Source organism: Haemaphysalis longicornis, unplaced genomic scaffold (genome assembly GCF_048455015.1).
Source record: "Haemaphysalis longicornis isolate Haplotype H1 unplaced genomic scaffold, Haemaphysalis longicornis Haplotype H1 scaffold_12, whole genome shotgun sequence".
Taxonomy (NCBI): domain Eukaryota; kingdom Metazoa; phylum Arthropoda; class Arachnida; order Ixodida; family Ixodidae; genus Haemaphysalis; species Haemaphysalis longicornis.
The window spans coordinates 63,204,832-63,217,842 of NW_027526225.1; the positions used below are offsets into that span (position 1 = coordinate 63,204,832).

General features: G+C 48.5%; 2 protein-coding genes across 2 annotated transcripts in view; one reads left to right on the forward strand and one right to left on the reverse strand.

The window, feature by feature from the left end:
• Window positions 1-2,325: 2,325 nt before the first annotated feature.
• On the reverse strand, window positions 2,326-5,155 carry LOC144162749 (kelch-like protein 3). Its single transcript, XM_077693392.1, has one exon. It carries the CDS (start codon window positions 4,979-4,981, stop codon window positions 3,083-3,085), a length of 1,899 nt encoding a protein of 632 aa, XP_077549518.1. The 5' UTR covers window positions 4,982-5,155; the 3' UTR covers window positions 2,326-3,082.
• Window positions 5,156-5,345: 190 nt separating this feature from the next.
• Window positions 5,346-13,011, forward strand: part of LOC144162751 (histone H2A deubiquitinase MYSM1-like) — a 31,365-nt gene continuing 23,699 nt past the window's right edge. Inside the window, exons 1-4 of the mRNA XM_077693397.1 lie at window positions 5,346-5,633; window positions 6,051-6,132; window positions 6,601-6,671; window positions 9,461-9,563. Coding sequence (XP_077549523.1) covers window positions 5,560-5,633; window positions 6,051-6,132; window positions 6,601-6,671; window positions 9,461-9,563 — 330 coding nt within the window. The 5' untranslated portion in view covers window positions 5,346-5,559. The remainder of the gene's footprint in view (window positions 5,634-6,050; window positions 6,133-6,600; window positions 6,672-9,460; window positions 9,564-13,011) is intronic.

Below are 13,011 nucleotides of genomic sequence, written 5' to 3' on the forward strand. Positions count from 1 at the left end.
ACCGTCACATATCACTTTGCACTAGCGAGAAATTGTGCTCGTCAACAGCCCCTTCTGCATTTACAGCAGCATGCCAGTATAGATTTGATACGTGTTTGTGAAACATTTTTCTTTTTTTAGTCTGAAATGAGATTGACATGCAGTGTTTTCTTGGCGCTTTGTTGTGTCCCAAAGTAGTGCTGAACTAGTGATATGGCCAACACTAAAGGATGGAATTACAGTTTTAACTGTCGTTACAGGGAGAGGTCGCATTGTGAATACTTAAGTAGATGTTGTGTAGGCAAAAGCTGTGAACATCAAGGTACTAACATATCACGCTCAGTAGACGTGAGCACAACCAAAAGACCTTGCAGGCAGCACTTCTTTCGTTCTTTTCACAGTGTTTAGTGAATAGAGACATTGGTTGAAGACGTAGAATCAGTTGAAGTGGTGTGCGCAGGATTGTTCAACAGTTACGCACGCACAAATGTGTCGTTTACGTGCGACAACTGTTCGCACGCAATGGCTAGCCAATGGAGCAATCTCTGTTTAAAGCGTGGCTTTCTTGGTTTCATCGATGGCGGTGTCGCAACCACAACCCACCGCAGGAAAGCCAACTTTACACAGTGGGAGGGTTATGAATCAAGAGGGAAGAAAATGCTCCCCGCGGCCGGAATCAAACCTGGCTCTCTCGCATTATGAATCCAACGTCTAATCCAATCGTGCTATTTCGACAGAGTCAAAGCAGTTTAGATTTTGGGCGTTCACCTTCCCCTGCCACTTGAACTCCTAAATAAATTGAATTCAAACAAATCAATCGGAAACGCACGCTTACTCAATTGCGCCCAGAGAACGATGGTTGAAGCAGGAAGCTTAGAAAGGGATTTTGATTTTCTAGCTAGCCTTTTTGCACTTTTCACTTGACTGACTTTTCCTTCACTAGGGTACACTAGGTAATTGAGGACTATACTACTTTTGTTATTTCTGTTCATCACTAATTTTGATTGTAGGGTTTAGCGCGCCTACGCAACGCAGGCGATGAGGCACGCCGTAGTGGAGGGCTCAGGATTAATTTTGACCACCCTGGGGTCTTTAACGTGCGCCCAAATCTCGTACACACAGGCATTTTCGCTTATCGTTTTCATCAGAAAAGCGGCCGCCGCGACTGAGAATCGAACCCCCGTCCTTGTCCATCATAAATCTAATGAAAAACTTTCAGTTCTAGATAAACTATGAAAATGAAATCCACTGGCAACAAGGTCTCCCGACACCTTCCACAATGCAGTTTCTCCCCATCTCCTTCGCCAGCGACCCGGCAATCAGTGCTCACGCCGGCGTGATGTCACATGTTTATGTTTACGCGTAAACGTCTAGCCCTAAGCCTGTTCTAAGGTTGACAAGCCTGTAGCATTGTTCAGATTGCATGAAAACTATTCGCGTTGATGCAATTCACAATTTCCCCTCACTGTGAAGAACAGTTCTTTGCTGTAATGGTACCAGGGCCGCATTGTAGCTGGGAAAATACATTTGTATGTTGTAGCTTCCCAAGGAAATGCCAGCATCGCAGTTTTTTATACAAGTCTGAACCAAAGTATTTGTGCTTCCTTGATGAAATGGCTACTTATAAGACTGGAAAATTCAGCTTGAACGAAAACCACACGACTCGGGGAAGGAAACACGGACACAATGCTGTTTCCTTCCCCGAGTCCTGTGGTTTTCATTCAAGCTGAATTTTCGAGTCGATATGAATCAACTCGCCCAAACCCAAGCAATTCTACACTGACAAGTACATAAACATTCTTTTTTTCGAAGCATGCAAGTAGTAACAACCCGGTGAATATGTTCTTTCCCAGACAATCGTTCATTAGCTCCTCAGTTATTTGAAGGATTCTGTCTGATCCAGTGTGAATGAGTTTTCTAACACTGTCGAAAGTGTTTGCAAACATGCAAAAGTTTTTTGTAGTGTACAAGTGACGCATTGGGACATTATGTACGCAAGAGAACATTTATTCCGTGGATGAATTGCAATATGAAAGCAAGGCCACATGACGTGACCAGCCCAACGAAAGAATTCATGTTTTGATCAATAAATAAATGCCTACGAAATAAGTTCAAGACTAACAAGTAGCCTGACACATTTGTACCAGTATCACAACACCAACTTCAAGGACTGGAAAACTTTGAAACTCGCTCTTCCCCTTTACGGCGGAAGATCAACTTTCTCCAGCGAGTGACAATAAAATCTAAAATGAGAAAACAGGCGAGTCTGACAATTCAATAAATGTAGCCTATGCGCTACAAGTACATCAGAAGTAATATGCACTGAATGTTGCTTAACGTAGAGAGTTTCCTACTAATGTATACTAGAGGGAAAACTATTGGTCAAGGGCCATGCCGCCATGAGGGCCACTACAATTCCTGAGAGCGTTCATTTCCTAGTTGACCTGGCTTGCAGAATGGCTTCTTGGCAACAAAAGAAACAAGAGAACTTTATCTTTTTTTACACAAGTAAATCCTGAAGGAGCTATGCTTTTATATTCACAAAACAACTTTAAATAGTCTTCTAACAATTTTTACAGCCCCAGACAACTTTCTAGCTTGTTCAAGAGCCATGCCAACTAGGTACAAATCAAACACTTCTCGGTGGTACACGATGGCACACTGATTGAAGCGCACACAGCTTTAGATTCCCCTTTGGTACAGATTAGTATAAAACTCTGCCACTCAACAAACTGCAATGAAAGGCAATAAAACGCAAAATATCGTCTTGAAGTGGAGTTTCAATGCACTGCAGAGGCTTCTAAAAATGTATAAATGCGAAATGTAAAAACGTTTAAAATGTAAAATCAGTATTGTTCATACACATTGTATATTAGTATTAAGCTGTTAGCTATAAATTGAGGACTAGGAATAAAACCAAAAGTGGCAGTGGCGGCTCATATCAGCGCACATTGTCCAAAAAAAAAAAAAAAAAAAAAAAAAAAAAAGCGGGACCTCGCTGGGCACGCAGCAAACGTTCGCACGCGGCGGAACAAAGCTCGGTGCCTGGTAAGACGGGACAGGTACCCGCAGCAAAGAACTCTCAAAGAACATAACAGACGAGTCACATTTCAGGTGCGACCCACTCGTGCTCCTCATTGAACATGTGCAAAGGCATTCTAAGAGCGGCGCAGCCAAGCCAACTCCGCTTCAGCGGCATTTCCCACACCCCGAGCCAACAGTCCTCCAGGGCGTCGTAGATCTCCATCGTGGCATGGTGTTGGTCCCAGCTCTCCTCGCCACCAAACACAAAGATCCTGTTCCCTGCAGTCGCAACGCCAGGCTTGTACCGCCGCTCCTTCATGGGCTTGCAAAAAGTCCACGAGTTCGTCACTGGATCGTAACACTCCACCTTGTTCGTGTTCTCCTCGGTCACGTGCCAACCACCGACGACGTACAGCCTGCCACCAAACACGCAGGAGGCGGCACCCGACCGCGGCATGAGCATCGGCTTCAGTTCTTTCCAGGAGTCCGTTTTGGGGTCGTAGCACTGGACGCTGTCAGTGTTGCAGTCGTCCATGGGGGGAGGGACGCACTTGTAGCAGTCCGGGTTGCACTCCTCGATCGCGACGCCCGTGACGTACAGCTTCCCCCTGAGCGATGCCACAGCAGGGCTGCTCAGGGGGATCTTGAGTGGACTTACGATAGACCACCGGTTGGAGGCGGGGTTGTAGCACTCGACGCAGGCGATCCGCGACTGGCCGTCCCAGCCACCCACGGCGTACACGCAGCCGTCCAACGCAGCGAGGGCCACCTCGGACCTGGCGACGCTCATGGGGGCAGTCTCGCACCAAACGTTGAGGGCAGGGTCGAAGCGCCACGCCGCCTTGCTGACGGAGCCGTCGGGGTACTCCCCGCCGGCCATGAAGAGGACGTTCTGTCCGGTGGACGTGACGCCGTGCTTGCTGACGGCGTACGGGAGGGACGAGAGGCTCAGCCAGGAACGGCTGCTGTGGGCGTAGCAGTCCACGTTCCGTAGAACCACTTTGTCATCCTCGCCCCCAACCAGTACGACGACGTCCACCATGGACGACTTCTTGCGGACGGTCGTCCAGGTCTGGTTGCTCTCGCGCCTCCTGTCCGGCAGCAGGTGGTGGACTTTGGCTTCTTCCAGCAGCTGGCGACACCTCTGGCTTTGACACACGGCCGACGTCGTCGCCACCTTGTCCATGAGGTAGTACGGGCTTATGAGGGGCAGACGTATGTGTTCGAAGATGTTCTCGAAGCCTTCCATTCGTGACTGCGGGCTGTGGTTGAGCCACGTGAGGGCCCCTTCGAAAAGAAGCTCCTCTTTTTCTATCTTGAGGTTCTCAGAGGAAATGAACTCCACGAGCTTGCTGGCCGCGATTTCCAAGAACTCCTCGTGCAACATGACCTGTTCGAAGAAGTTGCAGGCGTACGCCTTGGCCTTGCCCTGGAGCTCGACGCAGGCGTGGATTTCGGCGAACGTGTGGATGCCGAGGCAGTTCGTCTCGTCGATGTGCTGTTCCAGGAATGCGCAGCAGACGCTCTTGACCTGCGCAACGTCCAGGAGATTGGCCGCGGAGAGGAGCGACTGCACGTTGGCCCGAGTAATGGTTATGGCGGACGTGTAGGCGTAGTCGATGATTTCTCGCAGCGTGTCGGCTTCGACGCCGTTGAGCACCACGCGGTTCTGCCTCTGCTCGGCCATTTGACTAGAGAACATGGCCTTGAAGTACGGACTGAACGACGCGAGGACAACTTTGTGGCACGGGTACTCCGCGTCTTCGGCGCACAGCACGACGTCGCAGAAGGCTCCGCTGGCCCGGAAAGAACTGAGGCCTTTGAGAATAGCATCCGAGTGGTCTTCGTTGGCGTACTTGAACTCATCTTTCATTTTGGCTTCGCAACTCTCAGAACTGAACGATAGTTCCATGTCGAGGAGGTCGAGGTTGGTGCCAGACGAGACGGTAGCGTCACTCTTCAACCGACTGGAGATCATTGGCTCCTGTGGAACATACAACGAGGGATTGCCTGAAGTTATAACACGCAACTAGTGGAATGCGAGCTGTCTTCTCGCTGCAACAACACGCAAACGGAGCGCGGGCGGCATCGCTGTCATTTATAACTCGACTCAAGATGGCCGCCCACATCGATGTTGGATGTTGTTCCCAATGTTCCATGAATGTTCTTCACTTCAGTTCTGTTCGTAGCGCTCACCGCAAACGTTTGTCTTCACTTCAAACAAAGAAATTTATTACAATAAAAAGGTTAATTTTATGAAGGTTTATATTTGAAGAGTCAGTATATTATCTCTATGATTTGAAGAGCTAATTTCCGCAAGCTCTTGCGCCCCGCTGTGTCGACTGCTGGTACCACCGCCGTTTTAATTTCCGAAGCATAGCGCCATCGCTTTGCTGTTGACTTGCTGAAACGCACATGTGATTTGTTTTGATTTATCGAGTCGAGAAATCTTTCTCGCGCCATGCCAGTGTAAACAACGGAGCTTTCAGCGATTCTCAACAGGAACCCTTTGGACGTTGCGCGGTGACGCAAAGCGGCTTCAAGTGAACCGATTTTATGGCATCCTTTGACGACGATGTCTGCTTCTGGGAATCGGTGGATGTCGAAAGTGACTTCCAAGCTGACACAACGTACGTACAAACCCTCTAAGTTCGCCTGAAAGATTGCCGTAGTTCATTTATTCGAGGCGCAGTGTTTCCTTGGACGTCAGTATGGTATCTGAGGTAACCAAATATCCGTTGCTCCCCATGCGGTTGGTTTTCTGAAGGATGAAACGGAAGAAAATTGCCAGCTCGAATGCTTATTTGCTTGATGTTATGGCATACATAACATTGTTTTCATCTCTCTCAGGCATGCCAAAGGCGGATTGCTTCCGGGTTGAATGCAGTCTTCCCCTTTTTAATGCCTGTTCCATCGTACGTCATGCATGACAGTAAACCAATCGCGCCGTTGTTTTGAATCATGCAGGCAGCACTTTACGCGCGCCGTTACGAAATAAAACGTAACTCCTCGTTTATAATGACCTTCTGTGCTTTTTTTCATCTTAGGCTGTTCAGAGATGCCAACTGCGATGACTTGCTCGAGTTCAACGACACGTTCAAGCCCCTTTGGCAGACGGAGTCACGAATGGTAAGCGCATATTTGCGCCTTTGGAACATGCCTGCGGGGTTACGCCAACTGTTGCCCTTCATGTCTTGCTCTGTTGGTTCGTGATTTTGCCGTTGTTTGGCGCAAAAGGGGGCAAAGGGGTGGTATTTTGGAATGCTGGCCGTTTTGGAGTCGTGACGTGTTACTAAAAGACCTGCGCTCCGAACTGTGTCGTCTGTACATAAAACCAGAAAAATTTGTGCAGTGACTATCTTACTATACAAGCTTCAGCAGCAACACTCGGCATGGTGGAAACATGCTTTTGAAACAAAACTCCACCGATAATACTCCCTCTATTCTTGCGATGATTGGTGTCCAGTAGTTCAGAGCAGATCTGCTGGCCTCCTCTGAATTAGTTAGCCCAGGTGACAAATTGCAAAAGAGCTGGCAGTTTTAGTGCATGTGACTTGGTGTTGCAGGCATCTGTTAACATGTTTTCTTCCCCTGCAGCCAACGTCTGCAGAGGGCACGTCTGAAGCAGACGCTGGGGTTGTGTCAGCCACTGCTGCTGTGGAAATCAAGTAAGGCACTTTAGAAGGTTTTAAGAAACTGACTTTTGCTTTGTGATGCAACCTGTGCACGGACCTACAGTAAAGCCCGCTTATATCGAACAGCGTATAGAAAAAACAGCTTATATCGAAAAAACAAAAACAACTTACATCAGAGCAATCCTGCTGACGGAGCCACGGGCTAACGCTGAGCTCTTACCACCCTGCAGTTCACTATTATTGATACGACACTTTCTCGGAAAGAAAACGATCATTTATTGGGGCGGAAGAACTGCGTGAGTGTAGCCTGCTTTCTGGAGCGCAGTGCGTTGCTGGTGACTGCTTGCTCCACGGTATCTAAACAGTTGGAAACACAAGACCGCTGCCCTCAATGGCACTGCAGTACCGCCGTAGCAGGGCCATGGCAGCGACGGCTTCACTCGTGCTCGGAAGCGGTGCAGAGCTCTCGGCGACTTCAACGGAGCGGAGACAAGCATGGATACAAGCGAATAACGGCGAACCCAGCGAACCGAGCAAGTGCGGGCAGCGAGTGGCGCGGACTTGACGTTCAGTGACACCGCAGCCCGCAGCGCCCAATGTGGCGCTTTCGGCACCAACGGCATGCATGCGTGGAGCTGGTCCACTCTGCCACTGCCGGTTTGGACGCGCTCGAGCTCGCGTGGGAGTCGCAAGCGACACCCGCGCCACCGCTGCACGCCGATGTATTGCGGCAAAGCCTGCCGCATGCCTAAGGACTCAGGAGAGTGAAAAATTTGGCGCGGGACAGTTCGATATATCCATTGTGAGCAAAATCGCGTTTGATATAAAAAAATTTAAAATGCATGTAATTTTTATCAGAATTATACAAGGGTTCGATATGGACAATAATTTGATATATCCGTGTTCGATATAAGCGGGCTTTACTGTACTACCTTCTCTTACACAATGTATAGTGCATAGCTAGTTATACAAATACATGAATTCCTCATTATAACGAAGTTAGTGGGATGGCGAAAAATTTCGTTATAAGCGGTATTTCGCTATAAGCGACCACTCGAAAAAAACTGAAGTAGTTAAGCTTTAATTGCACCACAACTGCAAGGAATCAAAACACAATGTATTCAGTGAAAGAAAGCTTTATTCAGGTGCAAAAAAGGCACCTAGCTTTGGGCTGTTTCAAGTTCTTGCCGGGCACGAGCATCCCCTGTTCCGATTTGACCAAGCATTACATGAGGCTCTGGTCACGATCATATAAGTGGCAGTGGATGTGGCCATTTTACAGGACGGCGTTTGGACGTCACGGAACGCTACGCGAGTTTCGTGCTGGAAAGCGCCGCAAATGCCATCGCTCGTGTCTGAGGTTGCGTTTGTTGCGCTCAAAAAACTATTAAACTGCTCATTTTGGGTTCACAGCGCAATCATAAAAATTGACCGGTTTTGCACTAGTGGCTTTGCATGATCTGTGGGGAATTTTTTCCGAGATGTGCAGCTGTGAAGTTCGCAAAACAAGAGTTTTTCAGCGCCCCGTTGTCGACGACACTGGTAATTCTACGGTTCGAGTTTGGGTGTTTGCGCAGCGTCGCGTCCTCGTCATTGACCAATGTCTGGAACAAAATTCAATGACCCTACCTGGAATTCGGGCCATTTGTTTAAAGTCGGATGGCACAAATCGAGCATGACCGGCTCGAGAAAATCACCGGGAAAAGACCGGCTTCCGTTGATCCGCCATGTTGGAAGCATGACTCGCCGCTGGGTCGCCACCGCTCGGCCATGCCTCCGCTCGCCACTTCGCTCTAAGCGGGTCAAGCTCCTCGTGTACTTCGAGTAATGCGGCCTAAAATGCATGCGTTTGGGTTGGGACCGGAAGAAATTTCGAATAAAGCGATATTTCGAGTAAAGCGGTTTCGTTAAAACGAGGGATTACTGTACCTAGGAGCAATACTCGTACTACGCGGGCATTTGAAATGACTTTGAAGTCTAGTGGCCTTCGCCATTTCCAATGTCATTGGAACTACAAGGAGCTCTGCTGATCTACGAAACCATTCTTTCTACTGCTGTGTTTTGGTGTCTTACGTTGCGAAGTTTTGTGGTGCAAAGTTTTGTTCTCATAAAGGCCTGTTCACACTAGCAGCAAAAGCGAGAGAAAGCGACGAAAATTCCGTCGCTTTGTCGCGCGACGATCGCTTTTGTTGAATGTTCGGGACCAATTTTTGTCACCGAGCGACAAAGTGACAGAGTTCCCGATTCCCGTCGCTTTCGCTCGCTTTTGACGCCAGTGCGAACGGGCCTTTGCTCAACAAAAGAAGTTGATTTCATAGTAAACTGGGACAAAAATAACTATGCTGTGAGTGATAAAATTGAATGTAATTAATAAGCATAGGTGAATTTATTTACTAACTCCCGAGTACTGTAAAGAATTCAGCCATACTTTGAAATGTTTTTTTGTTCTTTTTCACTCCGTCTTCTGTGCCAAGAGTACAACAATACCTTTCAATCGTAGACTGCAAAAACTAAGAGGTGAAAAATGGTTTCAAAATCGCTTTTTGAAGTTGAGGTCTTCTCATGGGTAATCATTTTTGTAATCGCAACAGGCAGGAACCACGCATGAGAGTATTGTTTAAGTTTCAAGTGCCTTTTGAGAACCACAATGGCCGTTAGTGGTGTTCTTTTCGCTCAAATGGCATTCCAGCTGTGTGCTTTTAAAAAACATCGTGTTGCAGCTCCGTGGTGGCATTTGTGTTCAATGACATTCAGTTCAAAGGTACCTAGATGTACCTGTAGCATGGACAAGTGCTATTGATGCCTTGATATTTTCACCTCAGGTCTGAGAGGCAGTCTTCAGCTGGCTCTCCGGGGACCAGTGGCTCTGGGACGCAGAGGAAGAAGTGGACGGCCGGGGAGGAAGCCCTCCTGCTGCAATGCATGGTGAGGGTTACATACTTGCTTTCCTTGGAGGTTTTGGAAGTTGGGCACCATATGAAGTGGCAGGCTTTTTTGTTGTGCAGTTTTTCGCTGCAGACTTAAAGGGGCACTGACACAAAAATTTTGCATCTTGTTTTTTTGTTGCGATAAGTAGCTAGTGACCTACTTATCACCTGTAGAAATTTCATTTGCTTCAGCGTGCAACCGTTGTTTAATTAGAGGCATTTTCAATGCGGCCAGTCGCAGTTTCGGTTTCAGCTGGTGCCGCGAAATGATGGATTTTGTGTGAACAAAGCTGACCACGTGACCGTCGGAGGGATATCACAGAGCAAAGCTGCCGTAGCCCTGTCGAATCTGTGTCGCCGGCAGTTTCTGCCAATGCCCGCACGTACTGATCTCGTGAGCCGCGTAATTAAAAAGTGACCGTGGACATGACGCAGGCGCTGCGAGTGCAAATGCTGCCGCGGCTAGAGAATGACGCGCGCTGGGAGCAGCCGGGCGGTCTGCCTACAGGTCCGCCTACAGATGTGTTCGGCTTAGCACTGCGGCGGATATTCGATTGCCACTTTCGTAAGCGGTGCAGATGGCAATTTTTAATGCAAACCGCCATCGCATCATTAACTCCTTTCTCATATAAACTGCCGTGGTTGGGACTTGGGTGCAATTTCGTACAGCTGTAACAAGCTATCACTCGAGCTACCGGCGCCGGCCTGGGCCACTCCGCGGCCGTGGCCGCCGCCTGCACAGCGACCGTGCGGCTCGCTCAGTGGGCTTTTCGTGTCTCCGGAGCATTTTCGCGTCCAATGTAAATCAAAAGTAATAGAAACAGTGTGCCTGGAATCGCTGTAGAACTTTGGTCGCGGCAAGCTGCCCGATGAGCTGACGAATTCACGGCGCCGCTGCCGCCAACGATCGGGTCGTTCGTTCTCAAGAGCAGAAGCTCCGCCCTCCGGCCCTCCGATTGGAGCGGCGAGCCGGGCGAGCCAGCGAAAAGCGCCGGCAGTGCGGAAGCAGCATGCACAAACTCGTGACGTGTGTGGATGTTGTTTATTTACAAAATACCCACGAGATGTCGATTGCGCGTGGTCCTCTGCTGGCTGCTCGGTTGCATTTCTCACACTTTAAAATTGATTTTAAATATGTTCTAGGCTGTATTAGCCGCTGATATTTTGCAGATGATGTATATGTGTCCACACCAATCTATTTCCGAAGTTATCTCGCCTTCAAAATTTTGTGTCAGTACCCCTTTAAAGGGACACTGAAGTGAATTTGTCAAGCTCCCGTTTTTGCTTGCACTGCGTAGACTGGCTCAAATTAGCACACTTTTCATCGTTTATCCGGTTGACAAATCGGTAATTATTTTACAAAGCGCGAAAGAAGAAAAACTACCATGCGCGCTTTGCGGCGGCCGCACCAACTAAGGCTGTGACGTTGAGAGGAGGGGCGCCGTGATTGGACGATGCCCAAGGTTAGCAATCAAACAAGTTTCGGTTTCGGTTTCGGTTCTGTAAAACATAACCAATGGCGTTGTTGGATGGGCATTCTCAATACCTCAGTAATCATCGTACTGCGCTTCTGCCATGTTGGCGGCTGTAAAATGCACAAGATAAGCCTCCCAGGACGGCTTGTAGTCGTAGCATTCACTAGCCGAGACCTACGCAGTGCATGAACGCCCTCCGCGTACCCGCAGACGCCCAAATGTCATGCGCTTTTCCCCCATATTTGGAGCTTGCCTCCCTCATGCCTGTATCGTAAAAAGCGTGTTCGCACCAGGCCAAGGGTCTGTTCATTCTGGCCTGTGCCCACTGCCTGCAAGCAGTCGGTGCTTATGGCAACAGCACGCCAACGAGAACTCGCTAGCGCGCCAGTGCCAGCCTGCGCGTGTTTTGTGAACTAGTTCGTGTAGACATGAACGTTGCGGCCCAAAAAAAGGTGAACTCAATATAGAAAACATCGGCGGAAAACAAAAAAGTTAACTTACAAAAAAAAAAAAAAAAAAAACACGTACCCGCGGGGATTCGAACTCGTGACTTGCAAAACATTTGCGGTGAACTACATGACGCCTCAGCCCACTCGGCCACGAAGCCGGTTCCGCAGGTCTTCCTAATATAGGGTATATATTGCACAACCGGTTTACACTTTTATTTAGTTTTGGCATTTCAAGCAGCTTAGGTGACTATTTGTTGTACTGCGCTCGTGCAGTAAGCGTCGCCCGAGTTTCCACAGTAGCTCACGTCTAGCAATTGCATTTCGTAGACGGAAAAGCGTTCGCAGATGCGTAGTCGTGCTGCTGACCGCTGTTCTTGTTCGCCCAGCGCAAAAAAGTGCTTCCCGCGCCCTAGTTTTACGCTGTACGGTAAAAATATCAGTTGATTTTATTTATTTAGTACCTATATTGACTTCGCTGACTCTTCTCCCGCCTTCAAGAGGCCTTATATTTTCCTACTGGCGTACCAGTCAGCGAAGCGTCGCATGTGCGCTTGTGCAGCGCCTGTGTGAAGCGACCTTGACTTGGAGCTAGATACAGTGTACAAACAAACCAAGTAAAGAAAGGCACATTCTTCCATTCACAAACGTGTCCTGGCTTCGTTTCAACTAAGCGAACGAATTGCGACCAAGCAATTTTTTTTAACCTCCTTGATTGCGACGACCCGCCGGCGGCCGGCGGACGAAACGCTGGGCACTGGGCCGACTGACTCTGTCTGAAGGCCGGGGAGCCGTGCAGTAGCGCAGCCAGCCAATTGCCAGCTCCTCCCCTCCTGACGTCACACGAAAACGCCACAGAAAATGGGCGAGCGCAAAGAGAGGAGGACAGCATTTTCGAATTAGTTTTTCTACTAAATAAAATCGCGTAAACGCGCCTAGAGTGGTCGAAACATGGCCTGGGGACTCCGGACTACAATTTGCGCTAGTAATCCCGCAATGTTTACATATCACTTCAGTGTCCCTTTAAGTTTTGGGCTGGCTTAAAGGGTCCATGAAGAGAAAATACAACTTTGTTTAACTTTAAAGAGTTCGGCTTCAGTACCTCACTCAGCTCCATTACGGCCTCGAAAGACTTTTTTTAACAGATAAAAACGCAAGAAATACTTAAGAACTTTCAAACTTCGCGCCACAGTGACGTGTTATCAGCGCGAGTGACGTCATATGGGCCAGCACTAAAAACATAATTTTCAGTAGGTTGGGTGCACTTTAGCATTCGAATGATTCAATCAAATGGAACTAGCGCCCCACTACAATCGTCTACTCATGTGTCCTGGCGGTTGATTAGTTCGGCCGCCGTCAATCACCCAAACAAGATTCTGTGACGTCATAGAAAAGTTGCTGGAAACGGGCTAGCGAGACGCCACAGCTTCACACGTTTTCTTTAATATCTCCGTTATTTTTTGGAAGTTTGCGATGAAATCGGTATCATTTTTATCAGAACAAAGCAGCCTTTCCAATAAACCAA

Coding starts and splice junctions, on each gene's coding strand:
- LOC144162749 (XM_077693392.1), bottom strand. CDS start 4,981: ATGATCTCCAGTCGGTTGAAGAGTGACGCTACCGTCTCGTCTGGCACC.